Genomic DNA, 27684 nt, shown 5'->3' with positions numbered 1-27684 from the left:
AGCAATTTTTTGTCACCTTACACCACAAAAAGTGTAATAGCAAGCTATCAAAAAGTCATACGCACCCTAAAATAATGCCAATCAAACTGTCATCTCATCCCACAAAAATGATACCCTACCTAAGACAATCATTCAAAAAAGAAAAAACTATGGCTCTCAGACTATGGAGACACTAAAAACATAATTTTTTTCTTTGTGTCAAAAATGATATTGTTGTGTAAAACTTACAATAAAAAAAGTAGACACCGCACCCGTAAGAACCTGCTGTATAAAAATATTACATGACCTAGCCCCTCATGTGAACACTGCAAAAAAATAAAAAGTGTGTCAAAAAAGGCATTTTTTGTCATCTTATATCACAAAAAGTGTAATACCAAGCGATCAAAAAGTCATATGCACCCTAAAATAGTAGCAAACCGTCGTCTCATACTGCAAAAATAATACCCTACCTAATACAATCGCCCCACAAAAAAAAAAAACAATGGCTCTCAGAATATGCACACACTAAAACATATTTTTCAAAAATGCTTTATTATGTAAAGCTGAAACAAACAACCCAAAAAAGTATACATATTTGGCATTGTTGCGTCCGTAACAACCTTCTCTATAAAAATACCACATGATCTAACCTGTCAGATGAACACTGTAAATAACAAAAAATAAATACAGTGCCAAAACAGCTATTTTTTGTTAACTTGCCTCCCAAAAAGTATAATATAGAGCAACCAAAAATGATATGTACCCGAAAATAGTATCAACAAAACTGCCACGTTATCCCGTATTGAAAGTTAAGAAATTTAATCTCCATTTTCCATTAATTCTTGTGAAACAACTGAAGGGTTAACAAAGTTTGTAAAATCAGTTTTGAATACCTTAAGGGGTGTAGTTTCTAAAATGGGGTCATTTTGGGGTGGTTTCTCTTATGTAGACCTCACAAAGTGACTTCAGACCTGAACTGGTCCTTAAAAAGTGGATTTTGGAAATTTTCTTAAAAATTTCAAGATTTGCTTCTAAACTTCTAAGCCTTATAACATCCCCAAAGGGGAATGTAAAGTAATAACTATTTTTTTTTACCACTCACGAAGTACAATATGTGACGAGAAAACAATCTAAGAATGGCCTGGATAACTCAAAGCATTTTAAAGTTATCACCACATAAAGTGACATGTCAGATTTGCAAAAAATGGCCTGGGCAGGAAGGTGAAAAGTGGCCCGGGGTAGAAAAGGTTAATGCTGATGATTATGGCTTATAGCTAATAAAACCCCAAAAGTTAATATCTCAGAAAATTTTTATATTATATAAGACCATTTAAAAACATATTTCTAATACAGAAATGTTGGCCTATTGAAAAGTATGTACAGTATATGCTCTCAATACTTAGTCGGGGCTCCTTTTGCATGAATTACTGCATCAATATGGCATGGAGGCGATCAGGCAGTGGCACTGCTGAGGTATTATGGAAGCCCAGATTGCTTTGATAGTGTCCTTCAGCTGATCAGTATTGTTGGGTTTGGTGTCTCCTCTTCTTCTTGACAATACCCCATTAATTCTCTATGGGGTTTAGGTCAGGTGAGTTTACTGGCCAATCAAGCACAGTGATGCAGTGGTTAATAAACCAGGTATTGGTACTTTTGGCAGCGTTGGCAGGTGCCAAGTCCTGCTGGAAAATGAAATCAGCATCTCCATAAATCTTGTCAGCAGAGGGAAGCATGAAGAGCTCTAAACTTTCCTGGTAGATGGCTTCTCTGACTTAGGACTTGATATAACACAGTGGACCAACACCAGCAGATGACATGGCTCCCCAAGCCATCACTGACTGTGGAAACTTCACACTGGACCTCAAGGAACTTGGATTATGTGCCTCTCTACTCTTCCTCCAGACTCTGGCACCTTGATTTCCAAATGAAATTCAAAATGTACTTTCATCTGAAAACAGGACTGTAGACCACTGAGCAACAGTCCAATCCTTTTTCTCCTTAGCCCAGGTGAAACGCTTCTGATATTGTCTCTGGATTATGAGTGGCTTGACACAAGGAATGAGACAGTTGTATCCCATGTGCTTGATACATCTGTATGTGGGGGCTCCTGAAGCACCTACTTTAGCTGCAGTCCACTCCATATGAATCTCCCCCAAATTCTTTGTTGGCCTTTTCTTGACAATCCTTTTTCTACCACACTTTTTCCTTCCACTCAACTTTACATTGATATTCTTAGTTACAGCACTCAGCCAGCTTTAGCAATTACATTTTGTGGCTTACTCTCCTTGTGAAGGGTGTCAATGACTGTCTTCTGAACAACTGTCAATAGTCTTCCCATGACTGTGCAGCCTACTGAACCAGACTGAGGGACCACCTAAACCCTTGCAGGTGTTTTGTGTCGATTAGCTGAAAATAGTGTGTCTACAATATTGAACTTTTTCACAATATAAAAATTTTCTGAGATACTGACTTTTGGGTTTTCATTAGCTGCAAGCCAAACTCACCAACATTAAAATAAATAAATGATAGTAGACATAAAATAAACAGGTGGCACTCACCACTAAAATCATCAATCTTCTTTATTCATCAATATGGGTAGAGATAAAAACAGGGCTGGGGCGGACTCGCTTCTCCTATAGCACTAAGTAGCAAGGTCCATTTCGCGCAACTGCGCTTCTTCCGTTTTACTGGAACACTTGGGGCTGGATTCGGCAATAATGCATTTTAATGGAAAATAATGCCGGATCCGGCATGTGTTCCGGAATTTTGGATGGCCGGAGAAACGCTATTTTCTACGTCCAAAAACCGTACAGTGACTGAACTGAAGACATGCTGATGCATACTTAACGGATTGCTCTCCATTCAGAATGCATTAGGATAAAACTGATCAGTTTTTTTCTGATATTGAGCCCCTAGGACAAAACTTAGTGGCGGAAAAAAATAACGCTAATGTGAAAGTACCCTAAACTTAATGTATATTCAAAAGTAGCTTATCACTGTTAGAGAGTGCCTTTGTAATATCATCTAATTTTCTCAGACGGACTATTATAGATAGGGTACCCCAAAAACAAGGGTTGCAGCCTCAAGCCATCCATACACATTAAGTTACTAATGGTGGTTTTTACATGACACACTGTCAGACACTTGTGTATGTTTACACTTGGAAAGCAAACGAGATTGGCCATGTTAGATTTTTAGACCCTATACTATTGTTTAGAATGCTTTCTAAAACTTGTATTAGATGTTGCGAAAATCGAAAAAAAAAAAAAAAAAGTCATATCGATCCCAAAATCTCTGCACTGTGTGATAGTTTCCAGTGATCGCAAAATGTTTGATTCTCGCTTAAAAATTCTCAATCATCGAGCGCAAATCTGAACATGTAATAAGTCCTCACCCGCTCATTAGAAGATCAGACTGTAGGTGTGGTGTAGTGTTGTCAGCTTACCAAGTCCACCTCCATGAGCTATAATCTTTGTGCGTAATATATTCATTGAACAATTAGCCAGTTTATAACGATCAACTACAGCGACCATTGCTCTGTGTAATGTGAGCGCTTTCGGACGTTAACGAGTCACTAGCTATTCAATTGTTCTTGGTATGAAATCTACTTGTCTAATACAGATGGTTTAGCAGACATAAATATGATTGACAACACCAGGCAGTGACAAAACAGCCAAGGAAGGGCTGGCCACAAAAAGGGGTGGAGCTTGGGTTTAACAAGAGCAATAGTGATGCCCTCATTGCACTAAAGTCCAAACTCAGGATTGGGACCTCAGATCAACCACAGAAAAACAGCATTTTAATCAGGTGAACTATAGCTATGTGTCTATACAAAACAGTTGGATTGGGAGACTCCCTTTAAGTGGTCCTATCTTCCCTTCACCCATCACATAGTGATTATGTTTTAAACCTCATTGTATCCAGTAATAACAGAGTCTAACATACTCTAAATACTAGGTACAACTGTGACATTTTGTGGGAATCTCTCAGAAGCACTTCCTCCCAGTTATCATTGTCCATGGCCCTATAGGATAAACCTACATCTGAGGATGTTCACACAGCATGGTCAGGTTGCGGGATCCACATGCAGATTACCGCTAATTGCCGACCCTCACCTGTTAAATCTCTATTCTAGACGTCAAGTTCATCATGATGTTTATGTCTTGTTAAAAACAAATCTGATTCTGATCCGTTTGATCGGCCATGACCGATCTAAAGGAAGACAAGTGGGTGCAGTATAATTTTTAACAAATCCCACTGGGCCCTGTCTCATACAGAATTTATCGGGCCCTAGATGACGCAATGCAAACATCAACTGAAGATTAAGAGTGGCTCTTTACATACAGTTGACACATTTATGTTGGAAACTGTGAAAGAGAGGTAATAAAGTACAACACAGTGGCATGGTAATAGAAACCACATTTATAAATGTCTACTATCTTTTTATGTAACAGTTTCCACAGTTCGGTAGTACTAAGACTGGGCTGTAAAAAAATAACTATGGCATTTTGGCTCCTAAGACTAAAAATATGGGAGCTTCATCATTTTTCTGCAGCATTTGCGACCATTTCAATTGTCATCTGGAGCTCTGTTATCCAATAGTTAAAAGGATTTACCCCATGACAAGCTAGAACCTGTACCTCTTCAGACAACCCCTTTAATGTGGCCGCTCATTGACTGAGGCGGGTCACCTCTGTGGCCAGTGATTGGCTGAGGGCTAATTTCCTGTATGTCAATAAGAACCCGGAAGTGGTGCCCAAACAGGGAGTTGGGAAGAGTCTTTAACTTGGCAACCCCTTTAAGAATGTCTTAAAAAAGCAAAAACAAAAACTCGGACAGACTCTGTAAATGTGGTAACACAACAAAAGAATCAACACTCACCCCTTTTCTCCCTGCCATTTTCGGTGCTGAGCTCCGGGTCCTCCCTAACTGATGACGTCATCTTCCTGGCTGCAGGGGTCACAGCTCACTGTCGCAGCCCATCACTGGCCTCGGCAGTATATAGGACGGCACTGCTGAGGGCAGTGACTGGCTGCAGGCGGTGATTTGTATTCGCACAGAATGTCACTGCCGCAGACAGGAAAACAGTGTGGAGAGCCGGAGTGCAGCACTGGAAGAAGCAGGGAGGAAAAAGTGGCAAACTGGTAAGTATTGATTCTTTGTATTTAAAGTGTAACTGCCATTCTATTTTTATTTGCGTAATGTATAGGGGCAGTGATACTGACCATTTTTGTAATATAGTTTAATTACTGAAATCATACATTTCTATTAGAAAACTAGCTGTAAAGTGGCCCATTTTGAGGCTTAGCTAAGCTCCTCTGTCTTCTGTTTACATAACTGTGGAGACTTGCTGACACTGACTGTTATGTAAACAGAAGACAGAGGAGCGTTGCTAAGCCTCAAAATGGGCAACTTTAGAGCTAGTTTTCTAATAGAAATGTATGATTTCAGTAATTAAACTATATTACAAAAATGGTCAGTATCATTGCCCCTACACATTACGCAAATCAAAATAGAATGGCAGTCACACTTTAATTCATGCGAATGTGAGATGTTTCATATATGAATTTCAGAGGGAATAAGGAAAGAAATCAGACGAGTAAATGTTCATATCAGAAAAATAACCTTTAATTGTTTGCTCGTTTGTCCTGTTCAAAATGAAAAACTGATTTGCACACTAAAAAAATACACACTATATATGATAAAATAAGGTTCAAATAATACATGCATTCAATGCACACTTGTTCTCAGCAATTTCTTACAAAATATCTTTTTTTTATGCATTAAAATATTATTCTGAAAGTCTTCCTTCTCCTCCAATAAATAGTTTTCTTAGCAGCCCATATAGCCCCAAATATTTAGGCTCTGTTCACACTAAACATAGCTTCCATTTACAACAACTGATCCAAACAATGACTAATGGACCCACTGACTGCATGCTGTCTTATTCCTGCCGTGATAGAAACCTGAAGGTAGGACTGTATTTTGGGAAAACTTTTGACAAGTCAATAGGACATATCACAAGTTCTGATCTGTGGGGGTCTGAGCGCTGAGAACCGAGGGGATCGCTAGAAATAGGAGGCGCTCACACAGGGCGCTCTCTCTCCTCACTGCTGATGATCAGTGGAAGTATCAGCACTTGGACTGCACCGATCAAAACTTTTGACATGCCGCTATGACATATCCAAAGTTTTCCCAAAGTACAGAGACACTAAACCCTAATGGTGGCGCAAGTGTGAGCAGACCCCAATATTTACCAGTAATATACATTCCTATATTTATGCATGGTATGATTGAGAATCTTTGCATAAGAAATGTACATATAATTGTATAGTGTCAGCCAGTGGTATGAAACTGGTAGACCAGCACCTAGCATGACGTGACAACCAGATTGCTGGGAGTTGCAGCTTCCCCACGAGTGTACACTATAGCGAGGTGTACATACACATATACATCAGTGCCCAGATTCACAATAACATGGAAAGAGCCAACCAAAAGATTACTCAGAAATGTGAGCTGGAAGAGAGGCCGCACAAATACAATAATATATCCATGTGCTTTACAAATAGGCATATAAAACATCACACAAGTACATAGTGGTCACAGAAGGGCATGCATAGGCAGACCAGATCTCAAGCAATGAGGACAAACTACTGGAGATTTTGCTTAATACATCCATATTGTTCCTTCAAATTGTGTATTGCTTCTACGTTTCATAGTAGGAGGCAATCTGAGGCATTCCTGGCATAGCCAACATAAACCTGGTGAACTAGGAGATGAAATAAAGTCTCCGAAGACAAAAAAAATAAAAAATCTAGCAAAATAGAGCACTCATCTGGGCAAATACACCACCATGTAGCCACCTAAGAAATCAACTAAGGGTACTTCATGCTATATAATAACCTAAGGAAAAACAAGTCCTATTAAAAGGGCCATAAATGAGGAGAATATCTGCCTGAAAATATGAAGAGCTCAACAACATGTAAAGACAGCGTGGCATGTACTTTAAGATTAAAGGGGATGTATGTCGATACGACTCGATATGTCCTATTAGGGCATATGGACATCATAATGGGGTTCTCTAGTCAGGACATCCATGACTTAGAATGGACAGTCATTCTGTATCGGGCGGCTCGAAACTTAAAGTGGCCCTGGAAAAAAATAATAAAAAAGTAGCCCTATTTTGCAGTGGGGCCCAAATTGACTGAAGGCCGGACCACTAATACCATATTGCAGCACTTTATACCACCACAGAAAAGCCAAATACCACAGTGCATCACAAAATACCTCCCCAAAAACTGCCCCTCTGTGGTGGCCAGTGCCAGCTGCTATGTTCTGTCCTCCTACTCCAGGAGTCAGCAGGGGAGCTTCAGATCATTACTTACCATGAGTGGTGGAGGAGAGCTCAGGCAGCCTCCTGGTCATCGGCCTACAGGAAGTTTCCCTATGGCCAGCCCACCCCAGTTTTGTATGAGTCGCGCCTGCTCTGGCGGACTTGAGTGTCCTTACATTACACGGATGGTCAGAATATCCACCATGTAATGCTTAAAACTTCTCCAGCAGCATCTGTGTCTTCCACCAGCAAAATCACTATTGATCAGCTGACCGGCAGCTGCATTCTGAATGGTGACAACCTCTGTTATAGAAATGGTACGGATGGGTCCCCTGTAAATCCACCTGCACTTTTACTTTTGAGGACTGGGAGATGATTAAAAAAACACTGATAAAGCATGACTGTGTTCATGGCTGGCATAGCGGTTGGCAGCACCCATTTACCCAAGCTGTTAAGGACTAGAATACCACTACTTGCCAATCAAGACATCATGCAACTATGAAATATGTTGACAAACCAGCAATTTTTTCTTAAAGTGCATCAATGGTATTACTACTACAATATATACGTCACACGTTGAGCCACTAAAAACATGACAAAAGCCAAGCAACAATAAAGAAACATGCTGCAACTCTTTTCCGATATAGTAGAAAGAAGCTGTATCACTAGAGACTATGGAATGTATAATGGTATGGTCTGTAATGCTTCTTCACATGTCAGAATGAGACCTTTTCCACCCTTAAAACCTACGTGACCAAAACTTGCTGATCACGCTTCATAACCCCTGATCTGTATGCCGTCCTTTTACTGTAGGAGTACTCCTGCTATATGTCTGCTGTCAATGTCACAGGATGGCTCCTTTCCAGAAAAGTCTACAACAGCAGCAATGAGAAAAGACTACAAACTTCTCCTTACTGCAGCAATTCTCCTTCTGGAGCCTCAGTACAAGCGCCTTGTGATGCTGCCAAGCTCTGTGCATCATCAGAGGACTGAGAGATGTCTTCCTTCTTTCCATCTTCACAATCATGTCCGAAGCTACTGGAGAGGAAATCTGAGTTTATTGAACTGTTAGTAATTTCAGGTCTACTTTCCTCAGTCACATCACTAAGACTTGTGTTGTCCTCTGCTTTCTCAAGTTGTTCCACTTTATCCAAATACTGCTGCAGAAGACTACTGTCTTGTTCTATGCTGGAGTCATCCTTGCTACTTTCACATGGATGCTGGGCTGTTGTCTCATGAACCTCAATAAAACCGGGCAATGGTTGTTGACCATGTTTTACGGTTTCCACGGATTGCTCAGAAGATGCGCTTTCCTCGGTGGAGCTCTTTTCGGAACTACTCAGTTCCTGATGAGATGTCTGCCCTATTTCAATGGAGTGGAAACCAGAGTCCGGGATGTCTGGGGTGGTTTTGCTGCATAGGATTTCAGGAGCAGACTCGTATGAAGGTGACTGCTGTGCCGAAGTCTTAGGTGACTGTACCTCAGGCTTTGGAATACTATCAATCTGACCGCTTACTTTCCTTTGCCAATCTTGAATGGACTGAACCTAAGCAGACAGAGAGGCACAGTAAATATGTGCTGTTCCATTGTGTATTCATTAAAGTGGTTGTGCAGTGCAAAGATATTGATGACCTATTCTCAGGACAGGTCATCAATATCAGATTGGTGGGGGTCCGACTCCCAGCACCTGCACCGATCAGCTTTTTGAAGGGGTAGCGTAATTACATTGTGCCACCTCTACAAGTGAAAGGACACGCAGGTAATTATGAAGCAGGAGCAACACTCATACAGCTGATCGGTGGAGGTGTCGGGAGTCGGACCCCCGCCGATCTGATATTGATGATTTATCCTGAGGTTATGTCACGAATATCTTTGCATTGCACAACCCCTTTAACCAAACAGAACTACACAAATCAGACATCAAAACACAGGACTCATCAAGGACATGAATCATTGGACAATTAAGACATGAAGAAATATGTTCTGGAAATTTATACTGCTGTATAATCACACCTCCATTATTAGGATAATTGTTAAATTGTAATATGTAATACGCTTGTTTGGCAACGTGTTACTACTGAACTGTATTAGTAATGATGTGTAAAAATCTAATTAATCATTATAAAGGCTAAATAGAACACGTACTGTAACTGGCCTTAAAGAGGACCTGTCACCACTCCTGGTACGTCTGGTTTAGGGCTCATTCAGACGGCTGTATGTTTTTTTGCGGTCAGTTGAGCACGTCCACAAAAAAAAAAAAAAACGGCTTGCATGCCGAACTTTTGTGGACCAATAGACTTCAATAGGGCCACATCCCAATTTTCACTGACAAGTATGGGACATGTTTTATTTGTTTTCAGGGGCCATGGAACGGAAGAAAAGATGGGGCCCCATAGAAGTAAATGGGTCCGCATCTAATCTGCAAAATTGCGTATCAGATGCGGAAAGCAACATATGGCCGTCTGAATGATCTCATAATAATATAATAATTCTGCAGCATCTTTGGTGTAATAGATGAGGGGTGTCACTGCACACTCTTGCAGGGTCCAATCAGCGGGGCCTCTGTCAGACTGCATAGGGCCACAGCCATTTTCAAAGGGCAATGGTAACATCCCGTTGGCAATTTATTCATATGTTTCTAGGAGGAATATCAGAAGAACAGCACAATGCAGAGTTCTAAGAAAAGACATTCCAAAATTGTTATTTTATGGGGAATACAAGTATTTATTAAAAAGGATATGCCAGGAATGGAGACAGATCTCCTTTAAAAGGGTTCTCCCAAGAATAAAACCTTTCCAAACTCCACAGAATAGGAACCAAAATTGGTGTGGGGGGGGGGTCCTTCTGCTGGGACCTTCACTGATCACAAGAACAAAAGGCCCTGTTTGTCCCCCATATGAATGGAGGGGTGTTCAGCCGTGTGCACTGCTGCTCCATTCATTTCTATTGGACTACAGAGGATAGCTGAGCACTGTATTGGGCTATCTCCAGCAGTCCGATAGAGAATAAAAGGATTGGTGGCATGCATGCATCACTGCCACTCAGTTTATAGATGGGCACAATACCCACATTCTCATGATTGGTGGTTGGACCCCCAACAATCAGACACTTAGCGGTGGCGAACCTATGGCACAGGTGCGGCACTCAGAGCCCTCTCTGTTTACACCCGCACCCTGGAAAAAGTCTATGGTGCACCAGTATGCCTTAGACTATTCCTGCCACTCAGCACAGGGTGCACTATGTACAGCACAGGCAGCGCACTGAATGTAGGCAGGATATTATAGCTAAATGATAAAGTACATGGGAGATATACTGTACTGGACTGTAGGATTCAGGGTAAATTGCCGTGTTGGCACTTTGCGATAAATATGTGGATTTTGGGTTGCAGTTTGGGCACTCGGCCTCTAAACGGTTCACCATCACGGCCCTATCCTGTGGAAAGTTCAAATCTTCATAAACTTTACATGAACTTAAAGACACAGAAATACATTTCAACTGCAGCAAACAGTGGCTGAATCCCAATCTGTAATTTTCTTCTTGATACTCACCCCAATTCCCCCGACTGCAAACTGGCACTGTAATGTATTGAGAGTCCTCTCCAATATGTCGACGCTCATGAGTCCCCTAAATACATTATGGTGCCATTTTGCAGGTGCACAGTGGGGGAACAGGGATCAGAATCAAAATGCAAATGATTCACTGTAGTTTGAAAGGTAGTTCCGTGCCGACACAGGCTCTTTAATGCCGTATATCAAAGCTTCAAAGCATGTATTAGACTCCATGTTAGGTTTACTATACTTGATGACAGCCAAGCACTATTATTATTACATGTTCTTCAGTATGTTTTGCATCTTACTATATGTCAATCACAATAAGTAGAGCCGTATTTTCTGTGGCACGCTATTGTCTTTTACTAAAACTACCTGGTCCCATAAGTATCGGAGAGCTTCTTCTTGTACAAGCCTCTGCACCCGCTCCTCATCCCTTTCTGTCTTCAACCTGGAGACCAAAAGAAAAGGGTTCTCGTTATAAAGTGTCATCACAATAGACAATTCTGAGGGGGTGGCTCAGTGGTTAGCACCGTTGCCTTGCAGCGCTGGGGTCCTAGGTTCTAAATCTGCATGGAGTTTGTATGTTCTCCCTGTTTTGGCATGTGGGTACTACGGTTTCCTCCTACACTCAAAAGACATACTGATAGAGAATTTACATTCTGAGCGCCATTGGGGACATTGCCTGTAAAGCGCTGCGGGATAGATTGCTGCTATATAAGCAAGAGAAATAAATAAATTAAGGAATTTTCTATTAGATATTCAATATAAGAAAAACTATTTGTATTAGTAGGAATAGGCCATGAAAAAAAAAAAATTATTACCTACTCTTTTTATTATATATAAACACCAGCGTATATATCGGGCATTAACCGTGTACATCTATCTAAATAAATATTTTCTAACACTATTTCTTATCTAGAAATTCTCATCGATAGAGGTAAAGAAAATGTCCGCTATTTTAAGAATCATTTATTAAATTTTTTTTTTCTTTAAAGGTCCCCACACACGTTAGTGTATTGTTGGCTGAACCCACCAAGAATGGGGGGTGCGGACGAGAATTTAATGTGTATGGGAACAGAAAGATTGTGCTAAATGAATATTTTCACCTGATCCTTTTGTTCTCCTGGGAGACAAGCCGCCGCCAGGCTTTCTCCTCTCTCGCCATTAAATACACAAGTACGTTCGGCCAAGCCGAACGTGTTTGTGTATGGGGGAGATTGAACGTGTGTTGCTACCCTAACACTTTGGTGATGCCTGTAAACTTTGCAAAACCCGCTTCTGCCCCAGCTGCACATTCACAGGTGCAAAACATCTTTGCACCTGTTTTGGGAGTGCACCTTTGCATAGAGTCTGTTGGACCTTAGATTTCCCTTGCATATCAGCCTGTCTCTCATCTCCCCTGCATGTGTTGTCTAAAAGACATACTGTTTGTTGTCCATAGCAAACAATTACAGCACAGCTTTCATTTTAATACATCACTTCTTACTATAGAACTATGTTCCCCAACCTATGGTTCTCCAGCTGTTTCAAAACTAAAACAGCCTGCAGCCATCAGAACATGATGGGAGTTGTTGTGCAGAAGCTGGGGAAACACAGGTCGGGGAACATAGGTCTACAATATTGTAAGAAGTGATGTAGTAATTGGTTTGTGATGGGTTGCTATGGGCAACAAACAGTTTGTCTTTTAGACAGCACATGTAGGGAGATGAGAGGCAGACTGAAATGCAGGGGAGATGAAAGGCAGTGCCTCAGCAGTTATACGGTAGTTACGTTGTTGTATATATTTTTTATTACAACTTTTTTGGGCTGGATTTGACAGTATTTTCATTTGGATCATGAAGAGTATATGTACCAAGTGTGGTTGAGATCCAGCCTCTGAAGAACAAACAAACTTTCACTTTATATATACAGATATTATTTCAGTAATTGTTGGTGATTTCCCCCATTTTTTCATGTCACTATATTTAATACAAAATCCTAAAATCCTGCAGTTTTCACACCGGCCATCATCATCACAAACAGAATTACAGTCGCAGATAACATTTATATGCAAATAACACACGATCCACCATTCACAACAGATGATTGTTGCATTGTATCTACTCTCTTTACTCCGAGCAGCCTCACAAATTATTGTAGGCATACACTGCATGCTAGTGGTATACACAGGTACAGCAGCTGTACTTTAAAGGTGTTCTGCAGTTTTTTTAAACTGACGACCTATCCTCTGGATAGATCATCGGCATCTGATTGGCGGGGGTTCGACACCCAGGACCCCTGCTGGCAGTAGTGCCGCGGCCTTCTTGCTGTTTACCACAGGCCCAGTGACGTCACGACTAGTATCACTGGCCTGGGCGCGGCTAAGCTCCATTCAAGTGAACAGAGCTTAGCGCTACTGCCAACAACGCTGCCTTCTCAAACAGCTGATCGGCGGGGGACCGGGTGTCGGACCCCCGCGGATCAGATGCTGATGATCTATCCAGAGGATACATCATCAGTTAAAAAAATCAGCAGAACCCCTTTAACTTCTGTATGAGAGACTTATATCAAGTGGTCAGTAGAAACCAATCAAATTTTGGATACCTGCATTTCTCTACAAATATATGCCTTTATACCCCCCTTTCTACAATTCTACACATTTATTGAATAAGTAAACATCACACATTGTCTGAGGTCAAAGGGGTAACCCTATTATATGATAATATGGCATATTGATAGTATATGTGATAACATGATTATTGTGGGGTCCAGCCCTAAGAAGGAAGGGACACAGGTCTGTTCTGCATTTCTCCTGCATGGCACTGACTATGTAGGGAAATACACCATGGCTTCAGTCATGTCAATTGGAGTGTACCCGCACAGCAGGAGGCAGAAAGAGCAACAGCACAGAGAAAATCAGTGGAGAAGCTGCTTCACTTAAAGAAGCTTTTCTTAACATTTATTGCATGTCCCACCTCTGGGACCCACGTCTGGATCTATACCGGGCACCCACTCAACACTGTCCACTGGATGTGGTGGCCACAGGTGGTTGTAACTATGGGGAAAAAAACTAAGGATTTGTGCTACATGGTTTCAGTAGCTCTTACAGAAGTGAAAGCGAATTACAGAAACAGCATAGCATGGCTATTTCCATAGTTCTGACCACCTCGGGCAGCCATGTCTAGACAGGGTGGACGTTGTGGGAAGGAGGAGTTCTGAGATAGGAACCTCAGTCTGCAGATTGGTAAGTGTCCAGGCAGTTGAACCTCCATTGATCGGTAGTTTAATGGTATAACGAAAATTAGCAATCACTTAGTACAGTGGAAAAACTTCTTTACTTTCAACCAGAGAATTTTTTTTGCAGTCACTTAGTGACCACCCATACATGTTTTTACGGCGGTCACTAAGGGGCCTTGGGCTGGAGTGCCGCCTTTTTATGGCAGCACTTCAGCCCAAGTTAGCACTTAAATCAAGAGCTGGAGCTCGTGCCCGCAGCTACTGGGAGGTAGCTAAGGGTTCGGGGCAGTGATCAGAGACCGTGAGCACGGTGATCACCGAAAATGTCAGTGATCACGTGATCAGAGACAGCTTGTCACAGTCTCTGATCACTACCCGAGCCCTCAGCTACCTCCAGCGCTTAATTTAAGCGCTAACTTGGGATGAAGTGCTGCCGTAAAAAGGCGGCGCTCCAGCCCAAGGCCCCTTAGTGACCTCCGTATACTTTCTCCCTCCTCTCATGTGAGAGAGGAGGGAGAAAGTCTCCGGTGTTACGATCGGGTTTGCCAGCTTCCCCGTAAGGGAAAACTGGGTCCTGATCCACACCCCCCACCCATGCCCTCAAGAAAGATGGCGGCCCGGCGCATGCACACACTATAAGCCAGCCGCCCCTGCACAGATTCTCTAGCCTCTGGAGAGCAGAGAGAGTTTTGAATTATGCCCCGATCGGTCGGGGTGCTGGGGGTCCCCAAACATTTTAGTAAAGGGAAGGAAAGTCCTCCGCACCTGGGCAAGCCTTAGAACCTAAGGACGTTCGAAGGCTTTCAGAACGCCATTTCCCTCACCCCGTCCCTGCCACTACCAGCAAAACATATCCACAGAGAAGATGCTGGGTGTGTAGCAAACATGGAAGGAGGGGGGGGGGGGGGGGGAGACCCGGATTTACTGCCCCAGCTGCCCATCACAACCAGCCCTCTGTAATTACCCCTGTTTTGAGACGTACCATACGGTTGCAAATTATTAATTTTATTTAATACCAAAAAGGTAATTTATTCTCATTTTCTGTTTAGTTTGTGGGCTTTCCAGGGAGGGAGGGATGGATCCCTTTGGGATGGGTTGTGGAGATAATTTCTTTTTTCAGACATTGGAACAAATATTACCTTTTCTGATTTGTTTTCTTAATTTTCATTATTTCATTTTTTATGACTATGTCCTGCCACACAAAGCTGTTAATTCCATTCACATTACTGTATCGTGATATTGGCATGATATTTCTTTATTTGAAGGATCTCTAATCATTGAGTTGTTCCTCACCAGTACACTAAGGGCTTTATTAAGATTTTTTTTTTTATGGACACCCCACGTCTAGAAATCCTGACATCATTCTGAGGATTACGGTAGTGATCCACAATTGTTCCTACAGACGGTTCTGGACACTGTCCCTTTATAATGTTAAAATGGTAAGTCTAAATAAAAAATTAAAAAGTTTTTTGTAAGTGCAGCCAAAATAAAGATGTGGAAATATATTTCTGATAAACATTTTGAATAGTATTTATGCATGTGAAATATTGCAGTGGAAAATAGGAAAATATGCCAAGTTTTTTTTAATAAAGATACGCATATTTTATCGGTAAAATTTTACCACCTAAGTAAAGTACAATATGTGACGAGAAAACAATGTCAGAATTACTTTGATGTGCAAAACCTTTACGAAGTTATTCTCTGCTAAAGTGACACATCTCAGATTTCCAAAATCTGGCTTCGTCATTAAGGCCCAAACAGGCCAGGCCACTAAGGGGGTAAAACCATACATAGAGATAAATATAGAACTGAAAACATGGACTTTGTTATAAATAACCATGTGAAACAGCAAGTATATCAGTTCACACAAAACATTGCAAAAAGTGATTGACAAGAGACTTAAAGAGTGCAAAAACGGCTAAAAATAGTCATCTATATAAAACATTCTCAAAAGAATGCACAAATACAGTAGCTAAAAATAATCATCTATATAAAACATTCTAAAAAGAATGCACAAATAGCTAAAAATAGTAAATATAAAAAAATTCCAAAACGTGATTGACAAGAGACTTAAAGAATGCAAAAATGGCTAAAAATAGTCTATATAAAACATTCTCAAAAGAATGCACAAATAGCTAATAATAGTATATATAAAAAAAAATCCAAAAAGTGATTGACAAGAGACTTAAAGAATGCAACCCCACTGTGAGCTGTGTCAAAGGGGTGCTGCTAAGTAGACAGCAAACAGGCAGAGGAACTGAGGTTAAAGGGGTTATCCAATTTCTCAACCCCCCCCCCACACACACACACACATGTGCTGGGCCCCTCACCGGTAATATACTTACCTCGCTCCCCTTTAAGGGCTCATGCACACAAAGGTATGTATTTTGTGGTCTGTGTCACATCCGGGTTTTTTTGCGGATCCATTGTAACGATGCCTGTCCCTGTCCGCATAACAGACAGGAATAGGACAGGTTCTATTTTTTTGCGGAACGGACTTGCAGACATACAGAATGCACACAGAGTCATTTCCTTTTTTCTGCATATGGGCCACAAAAAAAACGGAACGGACAAAAAATATGTTTGTGTGCATGAGCCCTAAGAATGTAGAGGCTGCAGCTGATGGAATGGGTGCCAAGAGTTGGAACCCCAGTGATCCAACACGGATGGTCTCTCCTGAGACTAGGTCATCAATATCCTCAACCTGGACAAAAAAAAGCCCTTTCAGTTCTCACTGGCTGGAGCTTGACAGATTGAGTACTCTCTGCCAGGTAGTACCCCCTACACTCTCCCAGAACCCGGCAATTTATATACACAATCCCCTCTAAATATCTGTCCAGCTGACCAACTCTCACCTGGTTCCAGCAATCCCATATAGTTGAAATGGCATGGCCGCACATGTGCTAAACCACTGCCCCATTTACACATCTCCTTGTGATGCTGGGGAGAACTGGGGTAACTGTAGATAAGTAAGGTTTATTGCCAGAGTAACCCTTGAAATTGATTTTAGTGAGTGATGAATCTTTCTAATATAAATATAATAAAAAGATTCAACATTCAAAAGGTACAAAATACTAAAAGTAAATGTGAGAATCCCATTTTCAACACTGAGAGAAACGCATCTGCGCCATCTACTGGTCACTAGTAGTATACCACCACGAAGGAAAGAAATTGATTTTCTAAGGGGGAGTTCACATCACCATTATTTTTCCATTTTTCTGATCCGTCAGAACATAAAAAAAGAAAAAAAAGTCCTGCATTTCATGGGTCGGGGACAGAATGCAGAGAGCACTCCCCCTCCAGGGCCCTTGCAGGAGGAGAATCTGGCAGAATAAATGTTCCTATTCACACTACCCCTTATGAGAAAGGTATGTTGGTACTGCTCTCCTCAGGCCCTAATTAGTGCTATCAGGAGATTCCCTTTAAATCATAATTGTTGGCACCACTGAATCTGTTTAGGGTAAAGCGATCACAGAAGGGATTGTTGGTCGCCACACAGAGAAAATAACTTATAAATAATCATCTCTGCTCATAGGCAGGCAATTATCTGGAACTGTCAGTTCATAAAGTCTAGGAGCCAAAAAGTGTTGAACCCTTTACAGAATACATGTGGGAAACAAAAAATCACCAACTGTTTCAGCGAGTTAGCTAAACATACCTGGAGACTTCTTGAGTGAGAAAGACGATGTGCTCCTGCATTCTGCTGAGTCTGATTTCATATTGTACTTCTTTGACTTTGGGGTTATGATTTCTTGCATAAAAACCTCTCCAATAAGACTGCAGTTTTGTTGCTGCTATGTTCATACAATTTAAGCGGTCTATGTCTCCATCCTGTAATACTTTGCTGTCCACCACATCACTGTAAGAAGAGGAGGCACTGGGTGGCTGGGTGCACTCTGTAACAGAGTCACTAGAGGACCGATGATGGTTGTCCCCTTGTTCCAAGCACTCCGTTACCGTTCTGCCAACTCCAGCCTCTTTTACTTTCTCTAGTGTTGTTAAGTCCTCAGAAATACGTTTACTCACTTTGGTTGTGCTGTTAGTGGCACTTAATTCCCCTGTTAAACCAGGTACCCTAAACTCTACAGTGGGAGACATTGGGGATAAACCATGAGCAACAGGCATGAATGTGGACTCAGAGGAAAGAAGGCTACAATTCAGTTTGTCCTCATCAGTCTGGATGTCTTCAAGATAAAGGTTGTTGTAATGTGATGGCCCAGATTGAGCAGGGCTGGAGGAAACGTTTCTTGATGTGTAGGAGTTATCTTCTGAATTACTTGTACCAAGCCAGGTGTCCACCTTGACAATAGGCTCTAGTAAAAGGAAAGACGTATAAATAATGAAAAACATGTATGTATCACATCAAATACGGACACATCAGAGCAACATCTTCAGTCCATCAGTCTTTGGGGGGAATTTATTAAACTTCAACACCTAGCGTAAATTTTATTTACATCAATATGTATTCTTCTTCTACGCATTACCAATAAACGGCAAACATTTTCACATTAGTACAAGCATTAATTCAATAAGACATGATAAGTTTATATTTTAGAATGTTCACAAAAATATAACAATATTTATTATATTATAATATGTTGTAAATGCAATATATGCGTATTAAGTATCTAATAAAACGCATGAAAAATGCACACAAGATGCTTGCATACCGCAATATGTTGCCACTTGTTTATATAATGCGCACTAGGAGATATTAGTTGACTATTTATGATGAAGAATAAGGAACTAATATTTTAGGGTGAATTTAATAGCACAATACAAATAATCTCTTGTTTTAGTGCCCAAACAGCGATCCATTTCGGGATTCCTGCACAGCCAAATGGTATAAAATGGCGAGAGCAAAGAACCACCGTTAGACACTGAGGAAGGAGCGAGGGGTAGGCCGAAATGCGACTGGTGTATAATTTGAACATTAAGACCACCAGCTGGGACTACCCTTCGTGCGCTCTCTGCTTGCAGAAACACATGTATCGCTCTGGGTGAAGTAATTCCCGTCAATACATGGGCACCCGCCTCAGCCACGACCTCATCAATGTGGAGGAGGCCCACGTGGACACTTCACCAGCAGGAGACGCTGCTTAATTTGCGGCTATTACCGGACCACCTACTGGTTCCCACACAGCAGAGGAACGAACTGACAAAGTGGAGACACAACTGGATCGTGACAGCGATCTCTCCTAAGTCCGAGTGTATGAGAAAGGGTGGTAAGCACTACTTTGCTGGCATTTATACATTTGGCAACATTATATCCATCCTTAACCAACTAACTACAACTACCTCATGAGGATAAACCTATAGGAATAAATGAACTGAGTACTGATGTGCAGTCCAGATTTTATGGTCTTATATAAAGGACATTTACTTCAATTTATTGTGTGAATATTATTTTTTTTACATTTGTGGTACAGCAAGGGTCCTGCTATTATATTTATTTTAGGGATTCATATATATTGTTCAAAATACTCCAGCTGGGGGAGTGCCTATTATTTCTTGTATTGTATATACTCTCTTGTATTGTATATACTCTCTGACAGTGGGAAGGTCAGTAGTAGAGCAACCCCACTCCAATATTCTTGGTTGGGGTGAGCCACTGTACATTGATTTAATTGCCTTCACTATTTCTAGTCTGGGTGTGAAGTGTTTGGAGGTTGCATTAAATTTCATTCCACAGACTTCCTAGGAGCAGGTCAAATATTTGCTGTATATCAGAAAACTGATCAGAATGCAAAGCAGCCACGGGACCGACTAATTAAACATGATCTCTCATCCGTATCATTGGGGGACACAGGCTTGACCTTGGGTATAGCTGTTGCCGCTAGAAGCCAGACACTAAGCACAAAGGTGTGAGCTCCCCCCTTCAGCTATACCCTTCCTACAGGGACTAAGCTAAATCAGTTTTAGCTTAGTGTCTGTAGGAGACAGACCTCCCTGTGTTGCAGGTCTGCTAGTTTTGGTTCTTTTTTGTTTTCTCTTTTTTTCTAGCGGGAGTTTCAGGCAGTCCTTAAAGCTGCCTGCACTCCCACCCAGGAGAAGGGAGACTCCTTCCCGTTCTCCAGAAGCAAGAGGACCAGAGGTTACTAAAGCCTCTGTATCCCGCCACCGTTCGGATCACCACGGCCGTACACCGCAAGTCCCATCTGTTCCGGTGTAGCGTCCCTCCCCAAGGGGCCACACACTCAAGGCGGTGATGCGGCTGGAGCCCGGGGGGGGGGCGAATACACCGGATAGCGAGTATAAAAAAAATAAAAATTTGAATTTGGCCCCAAGTGTTCCCCTCCGTCCAGCACCCTCCCCTTCACAAGGCTGGGCCACTCCAGGACGTTTCTGCCCCGGCTTCTCTACGGCCTGCTCAAACGTGGTCCGCCCACTTTATTTTTTTTTTAAAGGCACCTGCGGCGGGACGCTGACAGGTTCCTCTGAACATACGGTGTGGAGGGACACAGGCTGAGTAAGCGCTGTTTTTCCCTACAGGGTTTAACTTACCCCCCTCATCCTCCTTCCTGTCACGGCAGGGTTGTCATTATGTCCGAGCCCAGACCCTGAAGCAGGCAGTCACTGCTGTGCGCCATTATGCTTGTGTCGTGTTGCACAAAATTTCCATCCGCTCAATCAGATCCCCTCTGCTCTGCGTGTGCGGCCCTGGACCCAATAACCCCTGCTACCCAGCCTATGGTAGAACCGGAGTGGGGGCATCCCCTGTCAAGGATGGTACAGGATGTCTCCAATACCAACAAATCTTTTGTGGTAATATTGGGGCGTTTGTCAGCAAGGCAGTCCTCTGACCGGTCCGACTCTGGGGATCAAGAGGATCATGCCCGTTGCGGCCGTCCCGCAAAATGGCCCAATACGTCCTCCCCCAAAAGGGTGTCTGTGTCTCCCATTTCCTCGGCCTTTCCTCCTCTTATTAGGGAGTCTTATTTCGACGTGTCCTCCATGGAAGAGGCATGTTCTGAGAAGAGAGGGTCAGATGAGGATGTTGTCTCTCCCGAGGGTCAGTTGTCCAAACTGTCCTCAATGGTGGACAATCTTATTACAGCGGTTATCGAGACGTTGCAGGTCGAGGACCCCGCACCTTCTTCGGCCAGCTCGGGTTTTCCTTTAGAAGGTCCCGTTGCTCGCACAAGTGTTTCCCCAACCATCAGGATTTTGATTTCCAAGGAGTGGAATTTTCCTGATAGACTTTTTGCTTTGCCTAAACGCTTAAACGTCCTTTGTCCATTTCCAGAGGATTTGACTAAGAAATGGTCGTCCTCACCTACAGTGGACCCGCCTGTTTCCCGCTTGGCTAAGCATACTACCTTGCCAATGTCGGATGGGGCTTATTTCTCTGATATCAGGGATAAGAAACTGGAAGCGTTTGCAAAGTCTTCCTTTGAAGCAGTGGGCACAGCACTGCAGCTGGCGTTTGCCTCTACTTGGGTGAGCAAGGGAAGTGGGTGAATAATTTGCGTCAGGGTCTGACCTTGGGAGTCCCCTTGGGGGAACTTGCAGATATGGCCCTGCAGCTCTTGCATACCAGTGCATATATTTGTGAAGCATCTTTGGACGCGGCCAGGCTAATGGCCCGCTCATCCGCCCCCAATAGGTGGCTATTCGCCGTACCTTATGGCTCTCCTGCTAGGCGGCAGATATTTCAAAGCGGACCCAGACGAACCTCCCCTTTACCGGCAGCAGACTGTTTGGGAAGCGCCTGGATGAGATCATTTCAGACGCTACAGGTGGTAGGAGCACTTATTTACCACAGAACAGGGTTGGTTTATTAAGTAAAAGAAAGTGGAAGCCTTTTTTTCGTCCCTTTCAGAGTTTTTCCAGCCCTAAGAGATTGGCAGAAAAGTCGGCCCCGGATCAGAAACGCAAGCCTTCCTTCACGCCTCGCCCTTCCTGGCGTCCCTGTCAACAGAGCTCCAAGTCCTATAACCCCAAGACCTCAGCGGCATGACGGGCGGCTTCCGGCGCCCTTTGATTTGTTTTGGCATGTCTAGTTGGCTCACGTCTCGGATGCATGGGCGAGAGAGGTCATTGCAGAGGGCTACAAGCTGGAATTCAAGTCCCGATTTTTTCGGTCGCCGCCTCCGGCAGGGAGTGATTGTTCCGGTTCCTGCGCAAGACTGTTTGAGGGTTTTATTACAATCTCTTTGTGATTCCCAAAAAAGAGGGAGCGGTCCGTCCCGTTCTGGACCTCAAGGCACTTAACTGCTTCCTTCGCATCTGCAGTTTCCAGATGGAGTCCCTGAGGTCGGTCATTGGGGCCATGGAACCGGGGGGAGTACCTATCCGCGATAGACATCAAGGACGCTTATCTGCACGTGCCCATCTGCGTCAGTCATCAGAGATTTCTCCGGTGTGCAATGAGTCAATTTCACTTCCAGTCTGTAGCCCTTCCGTTTGGCCTGGCCACGGCTCCCAGGGTCTTAACTAAGATTCTGGCGGCAGCCCTGCTCAATGCCAGGGGGATCGTGGCAATCCCTTACTTATACGACATCCTGGTGAAGGGTCAGTCATTCCGCGTGACAGCAGACACCCTGAGCATAGTCTTGGACACCTTGGAATGATTCGGATGGATCCTGAACAGACAGAAGTCCTGTCTTTATCCATCGCAGCGGCTGACTTATCTGGGCATGGTGCTCGACACATTTTAGGCCAAGGTATTCTTGCCTCCGAATAAATCTATCAGCTCTCAGTCTTCAGATTCTCTCCTTGTTCTGGCCATGTCCTATTCCCATTCATCACTGCATGCGGGCTCTGGGTCACCTGGCCTTCGAAGCAGTACCCTATGCTCAGTTCCAGAGGTCGCGTTACGTTTTTTTCTGGAAGAGTAAAAATACTCCTCTTAACATTTTTGAGGAGTATTTTCAGCTGAGGGGGAGTACGAAAGTTGCGGTACTTCAAATACATTATAAATAGGCTTATATAATGTTATAAGGTGGCTATTTATGCAGGGAAACCATTACTAGTGTACTCTAGAGCTGTATTCCATGCATAAAGAGCAAAATTAGACAATTTTACATTTACCAAACAAGGCTGGCATCATACAGTAAATATAAAATGTAGGTAGGGGTAGGGTTAATATGGCTGGCAGCGCTGTTTCAGGGGCTAATATCGCTGGTGCTGTTCTGCCTGGGGGTAACATGTCTGACTGGCACTTTGTTACCCCCAGGCAGAACAGCACAAGCCACATTAGCCCCTGAAACAGCGCTGCCAGCCATATTAACCCTACCCCAGTATAGTGCCAGGCTGCCAGCCACAGCAATGACCTCTCCACACTGCTATCAGGTAACCATGGGGCATCAGCCTCCTATACTGCAGGCAGCATGCGTCATGAGGAGTACATACGTTGCCCATAGCAACCGGAAACAGCCTGTTCTGTAATTAGAGGAAGCAGCAGTCTGTTCATAAGTCATCTCAGCCACATTACCCAGGGCCAGAACAGTGTGCCAGACGGCCTGCACAGATAAGCGCGGGAAACTGTTTACATGGTGAGCCGACGGTGACACAGGAACGCAACAGTTACTAGTAGCAGGGCTGGTCCCGACTCGCTGGAATGGCGCATAACGCGGATGGGCACCGCTACAGGCGCTCATATCTCCCTCTGTGTGTTCATATAATAGGGGGAACAGGCTCCTATTTGCGGCTGGACTATGAAAAACACAGCTCTATACAGCAATGCCAGCCACTTACCCTGCCAGTGATGATCCTACGAGTGTTGGAAAATCTCTCAGTTCAAGGAGTATGGTCACGTGAGGACCGCTCCCTTCCGATTAACGTTCTCGAGTTGAGGGTGATTCGTCTCTCTCTGCGGCATTGGACCAACCATCTCAGGGGACGTCTGGTTCGGGTTCAGTCCGACAACTCCACGGTGGTGGCGTACCTAAAACACCAGGGTGGCACCCGGCAGTCATAGCGGAGACAGCTCTGATCCTCAGCCGGGCGGAATACCATGTTCTGGCGTTGTCGGCAATTCACATCCCTGGCGTCGACAATTGGATTGCCGACTTCCTCAGCCGGGAGAGTCTTGACCCCGGAGAATGGGCTCTTCACCCGCAGGTCTTTCGAGCCATTTGCGAGCAGTGGGGTCGGCCGGACGTGGATCTCATGGCCTCCTGCTTCAACAACAAGGTCAAGAACTTCTTTGCGCGGTCCAGGGACCCCATGGCCCTGGCGTGCGACACGCTACTGATCCCGAGTCGGTTCAAGTTTCCTTATGTGTTCCCGCCTCTCTCTCTCATTCCGCGTCTCCTCCAGAAGATGAGGTCCGAAGGACTGCCCGTCATTCTCGGGTGTGGCATGCGTCTCTGGTCACCCTCCTCACCGACGAACCCTGGCGTCTTCCTCTTCGGGGGGGGGGGCGCCTCCTGTCACAGGGGCCGATCTTCCACCCGAATTTAGGGTCGCTACATTTAAAGGGAACCCATCACCAGTTTTATGGTGTCCTAACTAAGGGCAACATAAATAAGTGACTGATTCTGATTCAAGCAAAATCTTGGGTCACTTTCTTTAATTGACCCAGTCAATCTGCCAACATCTTGTATTGAAAAGCTCCAGCTGATAATGCTGAGTCATGAATATTCATGAGCTCCTGACTCTCCCCGCCCACCTGCTGCTGAATGACAGTTATTTTCCATATGAATCAGCAGCAGGTGGGCAGGGGAGTAGTTATAGCTCTGAATTAAATATATACGCTGGACTCAATGACATCACGCTGGACTCAAATCAGCTCATTTGCATGCGGCATGTGGCATCTTTGTGTGTATATTATGAGGTAACCATCTGTCACACCAGTAAGTGAATACATCTAAGGCACTTTTTAGTAGTTAATGATTGTATATAGTTAGATTAGAATCAAATATCCACATGACAGGTTCCCTTTAACGGAATGGCTGTTGAAGCCGCTGTACTAAAGGCCCGGGGGTTTTCGGATGCCATGGTCGAGACCATGATTCGTGCCAGGAAGCCGTCGTCTTTCCGGATCTACCACCAGACCTGGAAGTCCTACTTTAGTTGGTGCGATCGGCGTCAGCTGTCTCCCGTTCGGTTCTCTTTGCCACGACTCTTGGCTTTCCTGCAGTCGGGCATGGACTTGGGGTTGGCTCTCAGCTCTCTCCGTTCTTTTTCAGTAGAATTTAGCTTTGCTTTCGGCGGTTCGGACTTTTCTGCAGGGGGTGGCGCATGCTGCGCCCCCTTTCCGTCCTCCGTTGAATCCTTGGGATCTTAATCTAGTGCTCAACGCTCTCCAGTGTTCACCGTTTGAGTCTTTACAGCAGTTGTCGCTTCGCTTCCTGTCTTACAAGGTGGATTTTTTGGTGGCAATCACTTCTATCCGTTGGGTTTCGGAACTCGCAGTACTCCTTCATCCTGTTCAGTCCTTCCTTCCGAAAGTGGTGTCGGAATTCCATCTAAATGAGGAGATTATCCTCCCTTCATTTTGTCCGGACGCCTCTCTTCCTCTGGAGCAGTCGCTCCACACACTGGATTTGGTACGGGCCGTTCGAGTCTATCTGTCCCAGGCGGCATCTTTCCGGCGGACGGATTCCCTATTTGTTATTCCAGAAGGGCCGAGACAAGAGCTGGCAGCGTCGAAGACTTCCATTTCCCGATGGATTTGTTTGGCCATTGTGGAAGCGTACCGCCTTAAGGACCGGGTGACTGCTCATTCTGCTCGGGAAGTGGGGGCCTTGTGGGCGGTGCATCACAAGGCTTCAGCACTTCAGGTATGCAAGGCGGCAACCTGGTCGTCTTTGCACACCTTTTCCAAATTTTATAGGGTACACACCTTTGCGTCTGTGGACGTGTCTCTGGGGAGTAGAGTTTTGCAGTTGCCGGTTCTCGGATTGCAAGGAGTATTGCTTGTTATGCCCACCCTGGGGACTGCTCTGTAACGTCCCAAGGTCAAGCCTGTGTCCCCCAATGATACGGATGAGAAAACTAGATTTTTGTACTTACTGTAAAATCTGTTTCTCTTCCGTTCATTGGGGGACACAGCTCCCACCCATGCTCTTGTTTATGGGCCTTTTCTGGCCTGTGTGGTTCTGGGTTTGTACATAGTGTGATTTTCTTTTTGTCTTGCTTCTCCTACTGCTTTCACACTAACTGATTTAGCTTAGCCCCTGTAGGAAGGGTATAGCTGAAGGGGGAGCTCATACCTTTGTGCTTAGTGTACGCCTCCTAGCAGCAACAGCTATACCCAAGGTCAAGCCTGTCCCCCCAATGAACGGAAGAGAAACAGATTTTACGGCAAGTACAAAAATCTAGTTTTTTTTTAAAAAGTGAGCTTTCCGCCACAAAACTGCAGGTGGAAAATCCACACCATTTACAGTAAAAGCAAAGTGGAAGACATTTTACAATTCTCATCCATGTGTGGTCTCAGCAGTGAAGACCAACTTGCAGTCCCAATGCTCAGTTTACAACATGTAATACAGATTTTGTTGTGGATTCATCATGGGTTTTGCCACTGTGAAATATATTCTGTGGGAATTTCCCCCCAACAATCATAAAGTGAACAAATTCTAGATTTCTTCATTCACAGAGACCACTAATATGGCATATATTTCAGAGCAGAAAAGAACTTCTGATCACAGATTCTGCTGATATATATATATATATATATATATCTCTATCTCTATCTATGATCTTCATCTAAGTCACTCACAACTAATAACACACAAAGAATTAAATGTTACCATGTTTTTATTGAACACACCATGTAAACATTCACAGTAATATATATATATATATATATATATATATATGAATGAGAGAGAGAGAGAGAGAGAGAGAGAGAGAGAGAGAGAGAGCGCTGAAAACCTAAGCTTTAAAACAATGTTTTATTGAACACACCATGTAAACATTCACAGTAATATATATATATATATATATATATATATATATATATATATATATATGAATGAGAGAGAGAGAGAGAGAGAGAGAGAGAGCTGAAAACCTAAGCTTTAAAACAAGACCAGAATTGTCAACTTTTAAACAAGACCAGGCCCATATCGCTAGCTGCTAATATGCCTGAGATATGTGGGGTTAAAGCGGCCCCCAGAAAAATGGGCAAATATAAGAAGATTTTTTTATTTTAGGCCATTATAGGGCTGGTCTGAGATTAGTAATTGTCTCTGACAACCCCCTTTAATGATAATTATACATCTATGGAAATTTGCTTCCTTGAATGTAAAACTAGTCATACAAACTTCACTATAATATGCCTATGTGAAAGAATGGGAAATTTCGTGAACCAGAGTGTTCTCAGTAATATATATATTTTTCAAATATTAGAGAATTTATTTTCAGTTGTCTTTACACAAAAATGAAAATAAAGAAAAAATGTAAGTCTACGTACCACTATTATTAGATCGATGAAGGGTTCTAGGTGGGCTCTGCAGCTCAGCCGAGGTATAGGATCTTTTATTGGGAGTTGAAGAGAGATGGGTCTCATTACGAACTTGATGCATCAATTGCCTCTGATGTAACCTAACCAAAGACATGAGATTTGATAGTTTGATAGACACTTTCTCCAAATGAAGTTTATACTGCATGAAGTGATGATGAGTAGGTTCCCTAGAACAAAAGATTACGCAATG

The 27684-nt window shown here is 43.3% G+C and overlaps 1 protein-coding gene across 2 annotated transcripts in view; it reads right to left on the bottom strand.

Annotated features, from left to right (window-relative positions):
- Positions 1–5585: 5585 nt before the first annotated feature.
- The window catches only part of CEP97 (centrosomal protein 97), a 37802-nt gene continuing 15703 nt past the window's right edge, over positions 5586–27684 (bottom strand). For both annotated transcript variants that reach the window (XM_044287472.1, XM_044287473.1), the window contains exons 8-11: positions 27444–27574; positions 17739–18393; positions 11237–11312; positions 5586–8859 (exon numbers count right to left, since the gene is read on the bottom strand). In XM_044287472.1, the coding sequence (XP_044143407.1) occupies positions 8224–8859; positions 11237–11312; positions 17739–18393; positions 27444–27574 (1498 nt within the window). In that variant the 3' untranslated portion in view covers positions 5586–8223. The remainder of the gene's footprint in view (positions 8860–11236; positions 11313–17738; positions 18394–27443; positions 27575–27684) is intronic.

Source organism: Bufo gargarizans, chromosome 3, assembly GCF_014858855.1.
Source record: "Bufo gargarizans isolate SCDJY-AF-19 chromosome 3, ASM1485885v1, whole genome shotgun sequence".
In the NCBI taxonomy this organism is placed as follows: Eukaryota; Metazoa; Chordata; class Amphibia; order Anura; family Bufonidae; genus Bufo; species Bufo gargarizans.
The sequence above is the reverse complement of the archived record's forward strand: the minus strand, read 5'-3'. Positions and strand labels throughout refer to the sequence as shown.